Source organism: Danio rerio, chromosome 6 (assembly GCF_049306965.1).
Source record: "Danio rerio strain Tuebingen ecotype United States chromosome 6, GRCz12tu, whole genome shotgun sequence".
In the NCBI taxonomy this organism is placed as follows: Eukaryota; Metazoa; Chordata; class Actinopteri; order Cypriniformes; family Danionidae; genus Danio; species Danio rerio.
In genome coordinates, this window is record NC_133181.1 from 47,455,214 (window position 1) to 47,472,796 (window position 17,583).

The 17,583-nt window shown below is 31.9% G+C and overlaps 1 protein-coding gene across 48 annotated transcripts in view; it reads left to right on the plus strand.

The window, feature by feature from the left end:
* The window catches only part of chl1b (cell adhesion molecule L1-like b), a 168,569-nt gene that overhangs the window by 117,353 nt on the left and 33,633 nt on the right, over positions 1–17,583 (plus strand). For all 48 annotated transcript variants that reach the window (XM_017356687.3, XM_073954482.1, XM_073954468.1 and 45 more), the window contains 10 exons: positions 761–945; positions 1,745–1,876; positions 3,411–3,554; positions 5,952–6,063; positions 8,426–8,592; positions 10,015–10,174; positions 13,156–13,280; positions 13,687–13,788; positions 16,085–16,282; positions 16,452–16,522. In XM_017356687.3, coding sequence (XP_017212176.2) covers positions 761–945; positions 1,745–1,876; positions 3,411–3,554; positions 5,952–6,063; positions 8,426–8,592; positions 10,015–10,174; positions 13,156–13,280; positions 13,687–13,788; positions 16,085–16,282; positions 16,452–16,522 — 1,396 coding nt within the window. The remainder of the gene's footprint in view (positions 1–760; positions 946–1,744; positions 1,877–3,410; positions 3,555–5,951; positions 6,064–8,425; positions 8,593–10,014; positions 10,175–13,155; positions 13,281–13,686; positions 13,789–16,084; positions 16,283–16,451; positions 16,523–17,583) is intronic.

Below are 17,583 nucleotides of genomic sequence, written 5' to 3' on the forward strand. Positions count from 1 at the left end.
TTTGGGTCTTGGACTGATATTAGGAACATTCTACCAGAAACGTATATTTTTGCTGTGACAGGGCCTGACCTTTAGACTTGTCCTCCTCAAAAAAATCATACAAAACAAGCATACAATCATAAAATTCAATGACAGAACCCATCTTTGATCACTGTCAGCTTCTCTTCCATCAAAGGATGTCACTTCCTCTGAGTCATAGCCTTAAAGATGTACATTTAATGCAAATGTGACAGGACTGACAGAAACATTAGGACAATTGTAAAATAGTTAGTATTTGCAGAATTGATTTATAATGTCATGCTTTTGATCAAATGATGTGAATGATAACAACTTAAATTAGCTATGTTTTTTCCCCCCTAAATAACAGTTTAAGGACAATGACATGGCATGTAAATTTGTAAGGTTTTTAACAAAGAAATATGAAATCTGAAAATGAAAATGTAAAGGAATGGCCTATTCCTCTGTGAAACAACTCAGAAATCAACCATAAGTCCATTTTAGAAGTTTTTGCAATGAAATACTTTTTATTCACTGTATTTATGTTTTTATTTCTGGGACAGATAATGTACATTTCTAGGAGAATGTCCCATTAAAAAATACACAAGTGATTGTGAATCCTTCATTCTTGATCTAAAATGGTTATTTATTTATTAGTTTTTTTACTTATTGTGCACAGTGATTTTACATTTTCTTTTCTCACTAAACCAGCACATTAATTAACAGTCTCTGTGTTTTAATTATAATATTTACCATTTTTCAGCCCCACGCCAAAGGTGGAATGGGTTAAAATAGGCTTCAACAAGCTTCCAGAAAGGGTTGTTGTGGAGAGTCATGGGAAGCTGCTCACTGTTGAGATGGTGAATGAGGAGGATGAAGGCAAATATATGTGCAGAGCCAAAAATCCCCACGGAGAGGTGGTGCATCATTTTCATGTGACAGTAGAGGGTGAGTCACATCATTAATCTCATTTTATAACCACAGCAAATATGCCACTATTGCTTTATGAATGGTTTCAATATCATGGTTTTATTTTCTTGTGGTAAAAGAGCGCCATCTTCTGTCCGAAGAAAAAACTTTCCAACAGTAATAATAGAATCCTTTAATTACATCAATTATTTTTTTTTAATTACCTCAACCACATTTTTCTTTTTTAATGTCTGAGAATATTTCTGATTTGCTTTATATTTAATGTTTATTTGTTTTTATCACATATAATGTTCTGTACTTTAGTCAAGGTGGATGTCATATTGATATTAAAGGGATAGTCAACTAGTAATTAAACATTCCCAACTATTTATTCTCCCGCAGCTGTTTCCAAAATTAATTCTTGTGTGGAAAAACAAATAAATAAAATAAAAGCACAAGATATTCAGGAAAAAAGCTGGAAATATGTAACTATTGACCTCCATACTAAGCAAAACAAATACAATGGAAGTCAATGGTTTCCACTTTTCGTCAAAATGTCTACTTTTGTGTTCAACAGAGGAAAGAAAGTCATAAAGGTTTGGAACCAATTGAGGGTCAGTAAATAATAAGTAAATTTTCATTTCAGGAGAACTATCCCTTTAACACAAAAAAATAAAAAAAAAATAAAATCAAGGCTTTGAGGCATAGATATACTATTAATTTTGTCTATATTTTAAAAGCGTTTGCAAAAAAGAAAGCACTAGACTGACTCTGCTGTTAATACTGTGATTTGCATTTATCTTGTCATGTGTATAATATAATGTTTTATGTAACTCAGAGCCTCCTGAGTTTGAGATTGAACCTCAAAGCCAACTGGTGACGATTGGAGCTGATGTATTGATCAAGTGTGTCGTGAAAGGAAATCCTCAACCTACTGTAGGATGGAGAGTTAACGGGCGGCCACTGAACGGTAGATACATGTTTCTTACAATCTTACAGTAACAGTTTTATGTTTTATTTTAGTTTTTTATTTATTATATTAAATAATAATAATTAAAAAAAAACTTGAATTAAATTAAGAAAAAAATTCTAGTTTCAGTTTCTGTCCTGTACAGTATTTAGGCTTGTATTTGGATTACATATAGTATACAATTGTGTTGAAAAAATCTTCTGTCCGTTAAGCAACATTTGGGAATTTATTTTAAAGAATTAAAATTTCACAGGAGGGCTAATAATATTGAATTCAACTGCATAAATACAGTCAAACCCGAAATTATACATACTCCATATGTATAAATGTCTGATAACCTTTATTGGCAAAAAATAAAATGAATTTGTCAAAGCAACACTTTTTTTTTTTTTTTTATCTGGTCAAATATTGCATTTGCATATTTGCACTGATGTTTTTTTTTTATTTTTTTTTATTTATTTTGTTGTTGTTGTTGTTTTTGGAGGACATGTCTCTAGTAGTTTATAAAAATATGTTAAAGAATAAAGAATACAATTTAAATACCATTTACCCAAATGCATAACTTGAAATGGTAAATCCAAAGTAACCAAAGAATTGTCAAGTTAAGTTTACTCAAAGGTGTATATATGACTTAAAATGTTGACAATTATGATTATGACATGTAATACAGAGCATAAATCAGAGCGGTTTTATTACTTCCTCAATGCCTTGTCAAGCATTACATGAGGTAACTTTGTTAATACAAATTGTCACCAATTTTTCTTTGTCTTTACAGTTGAAGTCAGAATCATTAACCCCCCTGAATTATTAGCCCCCTGTTTATTTATTTCTGCAATTTCTGTTTAATGGAGAGCAGCTTTGTTTCAACCCATTTTTAAACATAATAGTTTTAATAATTAATTTCTAATAACGGATTTATTTTATCTTTGCTGTGATGACAGTAAATAATATTTTACTAGATATTTTATTAGATTTTTATATTTCTATACAGCTTAAAGTGACATTTAAGGCTTAACTAGGTTAATTAGGTTTACTAGACAGGTTAGGGTAATTAGGCAAGTTACTGTGTAATGATGGTTTGTTCTGTAGACTATCGGAAAAAAAAATAGCTTAAAGGGGCTAATAATTTTGACCTTAAAATGTTTTTTTAAAAATGTAAAAACTGCTTTTACTCTAGCTGAAATAAAATTATATATATATACACATACAGTTGAAGTAAGAATTATTAGCCCCCCTTTGATATTAGATTTTTTTTTCCCAAATGATGTTTAACAGAGCAAGGAATTTATCACAGTATATTTGATAATGTTTCTTCTTCTGTAAAAAAAAAAAAAAAAAAAAAAAAAAAAAATATATATATATATATATATATATATATATATATATATATATATATATATATATATATATATATATATATATATATATATATTTTTTTTTTTTTTATTTTTTTTTTATTAAAGTTCTTCCAAACACAAGTGCATCCTGCAATTCTGTTTTTTAACTTAACTTGTATCCTATATTTCTGTTTCAGAGGTCCCAACATCCAACAGGAAGATCTTGAAAGATGGCACAATTTCCATCCACAATGCAAACCCAGAAAACAGTGCTGTTTACCAATGCGAGGCAACCAACAAACACGGCACCATCCTGGCCAATGCCAACATCATGATTATGAGTGAGTAAACTGTACACAGCTGTGGAGTATTTCACTCGCAGTTCCGTTCAAATTGCACAGAGTCTTCCAATTTGGAACTGAACTCTGATATAGAGTTGCATTCCATAATAATGAGCAGTTATTGTTTTCTAGTACAGATGTTACCATTCTTAAACTTATAAAGGCACTTGTTGCACTGATATGTGCATATTTCTGATCCCTCAATATGATAAATATGGTCAAAATTTTATTTAAATAAAAAATAAATAAAATGAATGAATGAATGAATGAATGAATGAATGAATGAATGAATCAATCAATCAATCAATCAATCAATCAATCAATCAATCAATCAATCAATCAATCAATCAATCAATCAATCAATCAATCAATCAATCAATCAAAATATAAATAAAATGAATACATTAATCAATCAATCAATCTAAATATTTTAATTAATTATTCATGCATTATTTTTTTAATAATGTATAATTAATTAATTAATCTGCTGATTTTTTTATGAAATAAATGTAAGAATAGCTTTTATTTAGTTTGTGCTATTATAAAAAGATTTAATGAATCAGTCTGAGTATGAGCAAATCAATATAATACTCAAATACATTTATTATTATTATTTTATTTTATGCAGTTCAATGTACAATACACATTTTCTGACTTTTTTATGTTATGGATTAAATATGGTTAATACTACAGCAAATAAAAAAAGACTAGTGGCATTCTCATTTTTTTTTTCGCCTTCTGGGATATTCATGGTTTCATTTATTTTCAGCCCCCCTAAAAAATCAGTGACGTTGCCTATCCATGAAGGAGCATGTGTTTTTTGTTGGTGTGGAAAGAGCTATAAGCAGAGGTGTGATATGGGTTTTGTTCAGGTCTTCATGATGGCACACAGGCTTCGGGGAGGAGCATTGCTGTCAGTTCTGTTCTCCACACACACTCTCCCTCGGGCAGTCTGATGCGTTTATGTGGCAACAATTTCACCTTGTTCCATTCATATTCACTTTCTGTAACCAAGGCATGTGCTGCTTTCATCAGAAAGATAATATGAGTCCTCGTGCTAGAAAGCCAGACTGTGAAATTGTTGATTTTTTAAACTCAAATATTTTCACTATTGTGCTAAATTGAGTTCCAGCTAGCAGACTTTTCCCAATCATATCCCCCTCTTTCTCCAGCTTTGCTTTCAGTCTAAAGTCTGTCCTAGCCTAATAAAGGCAGAAGTGCCAAAAATAAGTTCATTGTACTTAATAGAAACACAATTTTGAGCTTATGACAATCATATTTCTGACAGATTTAGGACAAGTTATGTTGATTTGATACTGTAATGTCAACTTGTAATGGCAAAGACACTGACACGTTTTGTTATTTTGGTAATGCCAAGTTGTCATGACTAAGAGAGGTTGTGATGTATTTGGTTATGTCAAGTTGTCATAAAGGGGTGGCACGGTGGTTAGCAATGTTGCCTCACCGCGAGTAGGTCACTGGTTCGTGTCCCAGCTGGGCCAGTTGGCATTTCTGTGTGAAGTTTGCATGTTCCCCCCGTGTTGGCGTAGGTTTCCACCGGGTTCTCCGGTTTCCCCCACAGTCCAAAGACATGCGGTACAGGTTAATTGGATAGTTTTATATATATATATATATACACACACACTCTCAGAAATAAAGGTATTTGAGCTGTCACTGGGGTGGTACCTTTTCAAAAGGTACACATTTGTACCTAAAGTGTCCATGTTAATACCTCAAGGGTACATATTAGTACCTAAAAAGTACAAAAGTGTTCCTCTTTAAATTTTTAGGTAGTAATATGTACTTTTTAGGTACCAATATGGACTCTTTAGGAACAAATGTTTACCTTTTTAAAAGGTACCACCCAGTGACAACTCGCGTACCTTTATTTCCGAGAGCGTATATATATATATATATATATAATAAATGAAACATGAAGTCTATGTGTATAGTTTCTTTTTTTCAGTAATTATCCTTCTAAAGCAAAAGCTGCAAGTTTTTACATTGCAAAATCAGAAAGAGTTGGGTTGTTGTGTACAGGGTGTACAGTATATACTGTACATAATTAACCTGCAGTTAAACAATTAAGTGTACTTTTCAAAAACATGATGTCTATCTATGTACATAATACATTTTCAACTATCAAGTGATTAATAACTATTCATAATGATCACATTGCATTAATAATAAGAACAAAGAAAAGAAACAAAAGCCTAAATATTTCTGAAACCCTGCTAGACAGAGCAGGACGCTACTTTTCCAAGGGCAATAACTTTTTTTTTTACCTTTTTCAAACTAAACTGATAACAGCGTGCATCAGAAGACAAGAGATAAAGAGACTAATCCAATCGTGTTTTGTCGTGTTTAATGGTGCAATGCTGATAACTCTCTTCCCAGACATCCAGCCGCTGATCTTAACAGAAAACAATCTGCAATATATGGCGGTGGAGGGGAAAAGTGTGGTCATGCACTGCAAGGTCTTCAGCTCTCCAGCCTCCAGCATTACGTGGTGAGTTTGTGTTTCTATTTGTTTGTTTGTTTTAGGCCCAGCAGAGGGCAGCAGAGCTCTAGAGGCAGTCTGCATCAGCATTTTGTTTGCATTGATGAAGTAGTTTACTCAAGGGTGGAGCCCTCAGGCTGTGTTCAGCTCTGTGATAATGAGCTAAACTACTCATGTGCATCTGTAAGTATGGACTGCTGTTAGGTTAAAGCAATAACAGCAGAAGTGTTGACTGTGGTTGCACATGAGAGAAAGCAAACAGAGCTTTTTAATGTGTTCATAAAAGGTACATCGTTCGTAAGTTTGTGGTCTTTTATGAATGCCATGGCTGGATTTATTATATTGACAAACCAGCAAACAGATATTTAAGTTTTATTATTATTATTATTATTATTATTATTATTGTTATTTAATTTATCTAAATGTTTATCTAAAATAAATGTAATTAATTTCTGAGATGTCAGTGTTGAAAACATGCTGTTTATTATTGTAAATGGTAAATGGTAAATTAGGGAACACTAATTCCAAAATGCCATTACAGTGTATAAATATACATAAATACATCTATATATAATATTTTTTTTTCTTCTGGAGAAAGTTTCATTAGTTTTATTTTGGCTAGAATAAAATCAGTTTTTATTTATTTATTTATTTATTTTTAACAAAGATTTTCTGGAAAAAATTCTTAGCTCCTTCAAGCTATATATTTTGTATATATGTTTTGTTTACACAGAACAAACCATCGTCATACAATAACTTGCCTAATTACCCTAACCAGCCTAGTTAACCTAATTAACCTAGTTAAGTCTTTAAATGTCACTTTAAGCTGTACAGAAGGGTCTTGAAAATATCTAGTAAAATCTTATGTTCTGTCATCATGACAAAGATAAAAGAAATCAGTTATTAGAAATGAGTTATTAAAACTAGTATGTTTAGAAATGTTTTGTAAAATATTTCTCTCAGTTAAACAGAAATTGGGGAAATAAACAAAAAGGGGGGCAATATTTTGACTTTAACTATATATATATATATATATATATATATATATATATATATATATATATATATATATATATATATATATATATATATATATATATATAAACAAGAGCAGTGGTTCCCAAAGTGGGGGTCGCTGGGTGACTAAAAAATAAATAAATAAATAAAATAAGCCTGATTAAACTATTAGAATTATCATATTTTATTTAAAACCTAAACAAATAGTATTTATTAGTTACATTAAGAAAAACAACAACAACATGCATTTTTTTCCCTTATATTGTGACCCCTGGGAAGTTTATTTATATTAATAATAACAATTGCAATATTTTATATTAATAGCATCAGTTGCAGCAGATTGATTTTACAGCTCAATGATAACCTTTAACACTTTTAAGGCAGTCACGTACAATAAAAAATAAATGTTTATTAAAAAGATTTAAAAATCATTCACAATGAAGATAGAGGATGATCGTTAGGTGGCAGTCTCCAAAATGAAACCAATAATAGTCTTGTGCAATAAATATTGTGCCCACCAGTCTCATTAGATGAGGTTAATATTAAATTAAACAAATGAAGAAATGAAAAAAAATAAATAAATAAATTATATATATATATATATATATATATATATATATATATATATATATATATATATATATATATATATATATATATATATATATATATATATATATATATATGATTCTTATTCTGTTGCTCTTTTTTGTTTTGTCAATATGGTTGTGTTTTTAGGCCTATTGGTGTCTGCACCATTGTGTACAATGCTTGTATGTTTATACTCATCTCCGAAGATAGTGGGGGTCACAAATTGTTATTTTGGGTGTCACAAGCTCAAAAGTTTGGGAACCCCAGATTTAGAGCATAGCATAAACTTATTAATTCTTTCTAACTCTTTCAAACTGTGTTAATGTGCAATTTAAATGCAGTTGTGATTAATTTGGGACCTGCACAATTAAAAAATAAAAACAAAATCAATATTAATGGTAACACTTTAGTTTAAGTAACAATTCACACTATTAACTAGTGACTTATTTTCTGTTTATTATAAAGATATTAATTGTCTATTAGTACTTAGAATGTATGATCTTATTTTAAATCTAACTCTTAATAAGCAGCTAATTATTGGTTTATTTTCTTAATTAACTGTTTGTTAATAGCATGAATTGTGCATTAAAAAAAAAGTGTGACCATATTTATGTTTAAAGGCTGTGTCTCTGGCACACTAAACAGAATCTATAAACTCACGTGACTAAGTAGTTTTGTATCTTGTTATTTTAAATAAGTCATAACAATGCCATTATGCACACATTTGGCCTGAGATTGACCCAGTTGGTTTCTGGTTACCCAGGAGTAAAGCTGACAGTGCAAATGCAGTGGAAGGAGAACGGTTTACTGTTCACCAGAATGGTTCACTGGAGATCCATAATGTGATGAAAGAGGACATGGGAGAGTATTCTTGCTTTGCACAAAACACCGAAGGCAAAGTTGCCATTGCTGCAACACTTGAAGTCAAAGGTAAGAGAAATTTGCTCTTAAGATTCATTTCATTTACACAACCCTAATTGGATCCTTGTTGGGAAACTTTAATTAAAATCAAACTTAAACAAATCAGTTTAAATAATTAACTTACATTTAAATGCCCCCATATGCATAGTGAAAACTTTATTTTTTTTTATTTAACCTTATTTACATTTATTTAAATACATTTTATTGAAATAAAACTTATTTAGAGTTTTATTTAAATTTATTTACAGAAATAAAGGTGAAAATTATTCATACCTCCGTCAAATTCTGATTAAAAGTTACTTAAATAAATACTTTTACTTAAACACATATATTTTTCCACAATGATGCACATTGTCTTATAATTTTTGGGGGAAAAAATAAAAAAAATAAAATAATATTTGTATTTGTAAGTAATTTCGAGCTTGATTGTATACAATGTACTGATTTTATACAATGTATTCTAAATTTGGTAAGTGTGGCTTTGTGCTTTATTTGTATCTGTCATAAAACAGATACTTAGTATTTTGTGATACCACAAACATATTTCAATATATAACTCTATATAAGTTCATTGTGTTTTGTTTCTTTAGATTATTTTATTTCGTTCTCCCTGTAGTGCTTTTGTATTCCCCAGAACAGTAAAATTCAATATAGATACATAGTATTTCTAAGGGAAAATGTTGGTCTAGGTTTGTTAATTCTACTAAGTTGCCTTTTACTATCTAAAGAAAGAACTTAAAGTAAAATTATACCACATTAAACTTAAATAAAACCACCTTATTGTACCCACACTGTAAAATAAATTATGTAAAATGTACAGTATTACTGGCAAGGTGCCAGTAATGCTGAAATATTTACAAGTGCACTGTAAATTACATTTTGAAACAAATATATTGTAATTATTAAATGACTTTGCACTTGTACATTTTACAGTATTTCTGGCAACCAAAATAAGTATTACTGAGCACTGTAAATGAACAATTGCATCTGTAAAACTAATTGTAATTGCCAATTTGCAGTGCATTCATAGGTTTTACAGTATTTCTGGCAATTTTTCCAGTATCACTAGCTAAATTTACAAGCACACTGTAAATAAACACTATTACAACTGTGCTGTAAAACTAATTGTAATTGCTAATTTACAGTGCATTTGTAATTTTTTACAGTATTTCTGGCAATTTTGACAGAATCACTAGCTAAATTGTTGTAGATTTACAGCACAACTGTAATTGTAAATCTACAGTTAATTTACAGTGCACTTGCTATTTTGGTTGCCAGTAATACTGTAAATTTTCAAGCAATGTTTTACAGGGCAGTTAAATTACTCTCCAGATTGTGTACAGTTTAATAAGTAAATGTTGCTTACCTAATTTACTAAGAATATCATGGGTTGTAGGGAAAAGGGAAATGATCCACTGTTTATCTTCCCAGATCCCACCAGAATAGTCGATCCTCCACGTGATTTGCGGGTTTTGGCGGGAACCACTATTCAGTTTTCATGCCAGCCAGAGTTTGATCCCTCTTTTGGTGATGACTTTGAAGTCCTGTGGGAGAAAGATGGCATTGCCCTCAACGGCAGCGAAGATGGAAGGTGAGTTTAGAACATGTCTCATTTCTACTGTTGGGCCAGAGTGAGCCAGGGCTTACAATAGGCTTGGAGCAAAAAAAGAAATAAAAAACAATATCATAAGTGTATTTCCAGTTGTCTGACCTGTAACCTCAGAGTACTGCTTTAAAACCGACTCTTAACCTGCCTAACTGGAGCAAAGTTTTTCATTTGTAGTGCAAATGAAATGTATATGTATATGAGTATACATTGTAGGAGTACACTTTTGGTAAGTAGTTCATTTATGAACTTTGTATCTTGCTCAGAATTTGGGAATTAATTTACTGATACAACTGCACACACAGTAAAGGACATATGTACACACATCTAACCTTTAAATAACAAGTCTATCTCTTCAACCACTAAAGGCCATGAGTGAGTATCCTTTGACTAAACCACAAGTAGTTTTATACTACAATCACTTTTACTCCTACTCCTATAATTAACAGTGTAAGACCCACTGTTGTATTATTACAACATTATTTTTATCTGTACATGAATAAATTTGCACATATTTTTTTCTCTCTTTGACCACACATTCACAACTAAAGGGTTATAATGTTCAATCTCGCAATGCTATTAAATTGTAAATTTTGTTAATAGGCATATATTAAATTTGAAATGAACTGACACAACTTGACAACTTCCCTTGAAGCATAGCATCTTGTTTTACAAAAATAAATAAATAAATAAATCCAGAGTTAAGTAAGTAAAATGCCTTAAAATATATATATATATTTCTGTGATTAGTAGTATGTCTAGATCATGCAGGTATTTAAGTACCATTGAATGCTTTTATCATATGAGATTTTGAGGTTGTTGTGTTAATGTTGTAATTTTACAGCGCTTGGCCAAAGGGGTAGCAGGATTTGACAAGGCATCTTACACACTACATGCATGAATTTCTCTTGAAATTTCTCATGCATGAAATGTATAGTGTACAACCACATACAGGTTTTAAAGTGCTTTTTTTTATATATTTTAAGTTTAAACTCAATGTAATTACTGCAAATTAATAAGTATAATTATGAAACAAACAATTGGATAATTGGAAGGTAAATCATATTAGTTTCTTTTCATTCATAAAATATACTGAACTTGTTTTTCCAGCTATTTGTCTTCTGCATTGAGCAACAGGTGATAATGGTCAGTAATGTTTGGCCAGTAGTGCTATAAGCATATAAGTAGAGAACAATAAAATAGCCAGACAGTATTGTGGGCATCGTGGAATCTGTGAAGTCTGTAAAACGGTTTTCTTCAAAATTATTAAGCTTGAAAAAACACCAAGGGCTCTATTTTAACATTCTAGGCGCAAAGTCTAAAGCGCATTGCTCAAAAGCATTAAGGGTGTTTCCGAATCCACCTTTGCTATTTTAAGGATGGAAAAATAAGCTCTGTGAAAAATAAGCTCATGGTCTAACAGGAATGTGCTTATTCTCTTTAAGAGTTATTGATGTGTTTTGAGCATAACATACATTAAACCAATCAGAATCTCATCTTCCATTCCTTTTAGTCAGTTGCCTCATGCCATGGTGCATTTGCTATTTGATGGCAGACTTTGTTAGTGGAAAAACTGAATGCTTCACTAGCGAGAAAAAATAAATAAACAAACCATCTGCAGCGTGAAAATAAAGAACAAGCCTCCTACATTTGGCCTCTTTACTTTCTCTTTACTTTACTTTTACTTTACTCCTTTACTTTCGTGGATAAGGAAATGGTGGAAACTCACTCCACTGAAGACATTCATTAGTCTACTTTTATAATTTCATTTTGTAAGCACAAAGATTTGTTTCAAAACTGTTTCTAAATGTAGTTTTAATTTACAGCCAATTAATAAATGAATAATAAAGAAATGTGTTAAAAAAAAAAAAAACTGAGTTATATCCAAACACACGTCCTATTCTTATGCTTCATAAGGTTATGCATACGTCTCCAAAACCTGACAGATGAAGAAATCTGAACTCGTTTCAATAACGAAACATATGGGTATAATAAATAATATTGCTGATATTAATAACATTATACAAAGGACAATCGTTGAATAAACTGAAAAAGCCCCCCAACATGAAGAAAGCATGGAGGTAGAGGTTTTCATATTTATATTGCTGTACATCCTGTGTTTATTAAGCAATGTGTAAGCATTTAGACTCACATCAGCGCATAACTAACGCGCTCTGTGCTGGACTTTACCAGCTTAGTTAATCAATGGCGCTGTCTATTTCAGTTTCTCAGAATAGCAACACCAACACATTCTCACGTATGACACAACTCGTACGAATTCGTACAAATTAGCCACTAAACTGACAAATTATAAAATACTTACGTTTTCTTGTGTGATCAGGCTGACAACACGCCAACAATGCCACTTAACACGCTTCCTTATTAGACCGAAACACCCATGAGTCCACAAAGTGGCGCAAATTGATTAGCTATTTAAACAACGTGGTGCCAAATGTGAAAATTACTGTTGCGCTGGTCTAAAAAGAGCAACAAATTGCGCCTGACAAGTGTTGCGCCTTATTGCGCTGGGTGTATGATAGGGCTATATAGGATATTTTTTTGTTTTTCTAAAGTTATGTCTTTCAGAGTTAACTAGCGGATTCTCATTGTACCACATTTCTTTGTTATAAATTAGCATTTCTATTAGTATTTTTCCTTTAAATTGATTGTTTTTGTAGATGTAAAAGTCAGATATCAACAAAGTCACAGGGAAGAAATATACAAATAAAAACATGATTACAATTCTCTAAGTTTTTCAAGTGCTCTCTCGTCTTTTTATAAGCATGTTGTGCATTTGATATTTCAATTTTTAGCATAAGTAGCTTTTAGCAATGCATTCTGCGATCAGAATCCACATTAGATTGCAATCAGGGCAGGCGCTGATGTCTGAAAGTGTGTTTTGAGCACTAGCATGGTCGCCCGACAGTGGAATGAATTCTGAGCCATTTTTTTGCCAATGTGTGTAGATATATCCTGGAAGACGGAGTGCTGGAGATCATTAATGTGAGTTTCGGAGACCAGGGCTTTTACGCGTGTGTGGCCAGAACGCCCGTTGACCAAGACGTTGCAGTGGCACAGCTTTCAGTCGTGGGTGAGTAATGTGCTTTTTTAGTCTTTATGGTTTTGAGAAATAAACACAGACTGAAGTTTGAGGGGCTGAAATGGTTTTGGCACATGACACAGGTGGGATTGAACTGCCTGCTGTGCCGTGGCTGGAATTACAGCCCTTAATAAGACAGCAGCACACTGTATTTGTACAAATGAACAAGCTGGAGAGCTGACCTGGCAGGTAATGCTTGAGCTCTGACATGTTTGAAACCAGCTGGAGTCATTTTCCAGGGCCGTCCTCCTCTCTTCTCTCTATCATTTTCATCTGTTCTCCTGCTCTCCCATAAGATGGCAGAGGGAAAAAAAAAACAATATAATATAATGAATCTGATTGAAATTGAGATTCCTAATCGATTGACAGCCCTAAATAAGTTTTGTTGTTTCTTTAGATGTTCCTGATCCACCAGAGGATGTGATACTGTCTGAACATAATGGCCGAAGTGTGAAACTGCAGTGGACTCCGGGAGATGACCATAATAGCTCCATTACCGGTAACATCGTCTAAACCCCCATTCAGTTCACATATTAGTAGAGTACATATTATAGACTCTGAGCTAGACTTACTAACTGATTTTGCCATTGCAAACTTCTTTTGACATACAATAATAATAATAATAATAATAATAATAATAATAATGATGATGATGATGATGATGATGATAATAATATGAATTATAATAATAATAATAATAATAATAATAATAATAATAATAATAATAATAATAGTATGAATAATAATACTGAAAATATATACACTCACCAGTTTAGAATCCATTTTGTCTTAAGAACTGCCTTAATTCTTCATGGCATAGATTAAACAAGGTACTGGAAATATTCCTCAGAGATTTTTGCGGTTAATTTTGCTGTGTCAACCCCGGATTAATAAAGGGACTAAGCCAAATAGAACATGAATGAATGAATGAATGAATGAATGAATGAATGAATGAATGAATGAATGAATGAAAGAAAGACATGGCACGTTATCCTGTTGGAAGCAGCCATCAGAAGATGGGTACACTGTGGTGATTAAGGGATGGACATAGTCAGCAACACTACTCAAGTAGGCTGTGGTGTTGACACATTGCTCAATTGGTACAAATGGGCCCAAAGTGTGCCAAAAAGTATCCCCTGCACCATTACACCACCACCCTAGCCTGAACCATTAATACAAGACAGGATAGAACCATGCTTTCATGTTGTTGTCTGACCCTATCATCCGAATGTCACAGCAGAAATCGAGACCAACGTTTTTCCAGTCTTCTATTATCCAATTTTGGTGAGCTTGTGTGAATTATAGCCTCAGTTTCTTGACAGGAGTGGCACCCGGTGTGGTTTTCTGCTGCTGTAGCCCATCTGCCCCAAGGTTGGATGTGTATGCTCTTTTGCATACCTCGGTCGTAACGAGTGGTTATTTGAGTTACTGTTGTCTGGCCATGCTCATTTCAACTCTGGCATCAACAGGGCATTTATCACTAGAGATTTTTTTCTTTTTCGTACCATTCTCTGTAAACCCTACAGATGGTTGTGCATGAAAACCCCAGTAGATCAGCAGTTTCTGAAATACTGCAGCTGAAAGACCAGCCCATCTGACTACAACAACCACGCAAAGTCACTTAAATCAACTTCCTTCCCCATTCTGATGCTCAGTTTGAACTGCAGCAGATCGTGTTGACCATTTGGCTGATTAGAAATTTGCGTTAATGAGCAGTTGGACAGGTGTATTTAACAGTGTCCAGTGAGTGTATAATAATAATAATAATACTGTTAGGATTTATGCAGTGATGCATTAGCAATACATGTTATGAAAATAATTTTAATTTTATTTTAGTTTATTAAATGTGACATGAAATTGAATATATATATATATATATATATATATATATATATATATATATATATATATATATATATATATATATATATACAAACTGTTGTATAAACGCAATATCACACCTGTAGCAGTGCGATATGGCTGTATATCGGCACTAGTGGGGGCACTAAGGAACGCACGCCTCCCACCAGTGCTAATATACAGCCATATTAAACTGCTACAAGTGTGATTATATATATATATATATATATATATATATATATATATATATATATATATATATATATATATATATATATATATAATTTATTTTTATAATTTTTTTACATTCAATTTAATTTTATTTCATTAAATATTATTTTAATTTAATTATTTGATTTTTATTTTACAAATTTTATTTTATAAAATTTGTTTTATTTTATTTTATTCATTATGATTGCAAAAGTGAATTAACTAGTGGTGACAATTTGCAGTAGCTATTATTCCACTAATTAATCCATAATCCATAATTAAGTTAAAATAATACTTTTTTGGAACAAATGTTTATTACTGGCTCAATGCAGTTGGACTGTAGTGCAATCTATTGTTTAAATGCATGCAAATAATTTAGTTTGTTAAAACATGTCATACAAAACAAATAGTATTCAGCTACACCGAGATGCAATTTGTGTATCGATGAATTTTGCTCATGCATTATAAAACAGTAGAAAGAATCAGGTTTTACCTCAAATATACAATTTCTACTCAATTTACTATTTAAAAACATTTTATATTGGTTAAATTGAACATAGCCAGGTTTGAGTATGTCAATGTAAACAGTACATCATGGGAAAAAAAAAATCAGTTACTTTAGATTTTATACATTTAAAATCACTGAAAAACATTGTTGGTGTTTGACAAAGGATGAGTTATGGTGCAAGTGTTGACAGCAGGTTCTCATTTTCAACTTGGTGCAGAGTTTGTTCTAGAGTTTGAAGAAAGCCAACATGAGCCAGGCAGCTGGAGGGAGATGATGAGAGTCCCAGGAAACCATCACTCAGCTCCGCTGAAGCTTTATGGACATGTGGACTACCGCTTCAGAGTCTCCGCCATCAACGAGGTGGGCAAAGGTCGGCCAAGCCAGTCCACTGAAAGATACAAAACTCCAGCATCAGGTATCTAGAAGCTCTCCTGAACTTTAAAACATTCAAACTTGTGAGATAATTGATTTTCCCCTCTCGTTTAAGCTGCAGTCTATAAAGTGCATATTTCACAGGTCATTTTTCTCTCTTCCACTAACAATTTCACCTCCGACAAAATCCATATTTCTGCTCTTTCCGAAAGCACCCGACAAGAACCCAGAAAATATCAAGATCGAAGCTCATTTGCCACATGAAATGGATATCAACTGGGAGGTACGATGCTAAATGTTCAATTCCAATAGTCTTCAGGAATATCTAACGTTCAAAGAGCTGGAAGGGCTGAGAGGATAAAGACAAGCTCTCAAATGCTGAATTTCATTTAGTTCTCAGAGGGGGGAGAGCAGCGTCAGTTGTTAGCTTCCAATTATCGATAAGCGTGTTCGCAAAGATAGGGATTCTTGCATAGAAAAACATGGCTATCTCTATTGGCGGGCTGTTGGGAAAGTTACAAAGCCCTGCTGAAATAGATCTGGCTGGACACAGGTTCCCATCAAAAGAGCCCAGAGTGAGTCTTTGATTAAAAAGTAATAAGGAGCGGAATACATAAAGTAAGATTTCCACATAAAGATGAAGCTCTTTTACAGTTTCTGGGCTATTACTTGGCTGGCTTTTCATGCTAATACACCTGTGCTTCTAAAAAATGATTAGGATTTTCATTGTTAATAGTGGACTGTATAGTGAATAACTGCTATTCATTTCTGTAACATGATCGTAAAAGGAAAGTTAGCTGTTATAGCTCTGAGATGTGTTAATAAATGTTATCGCTTTATTGGATTTTATTATGAACTGATGATAATGAAACCGATCAGCACTAAACATTTTAAGTAAGTTACAACAATAATAAACCTGCATGAGATTACAAAAAAATTATGAATTATGTAATTATAGCTTAAAAATGTGTGAAATCAAAAGTGCTGCTGATCCCACGAAATAGAATTTAAAAAAATCTATAATATGTATTCATCTATATATACATGTATGTATGTATGTATGTATGTATTTATGTATGTATGTATGTATGAATGTATGTATGTATGTTCATGAATTTATTTTATTTTATTATTTGATTTTATGTTATTTGATTTGATTAGATTTTTATTTTATTTTATTATTTTATTTCCATTTTTTTATTTATTTTTATTTAATTATTTATTTTATTTTATTTTTTTATATAATCAAATTTTGTATTATTATTATTTTTTTTATTTAAGTAAGTAGGTAATGTGTATTTACATAGCGCATTTATTGTGTATAGCCATACACCCAAAGCGCTT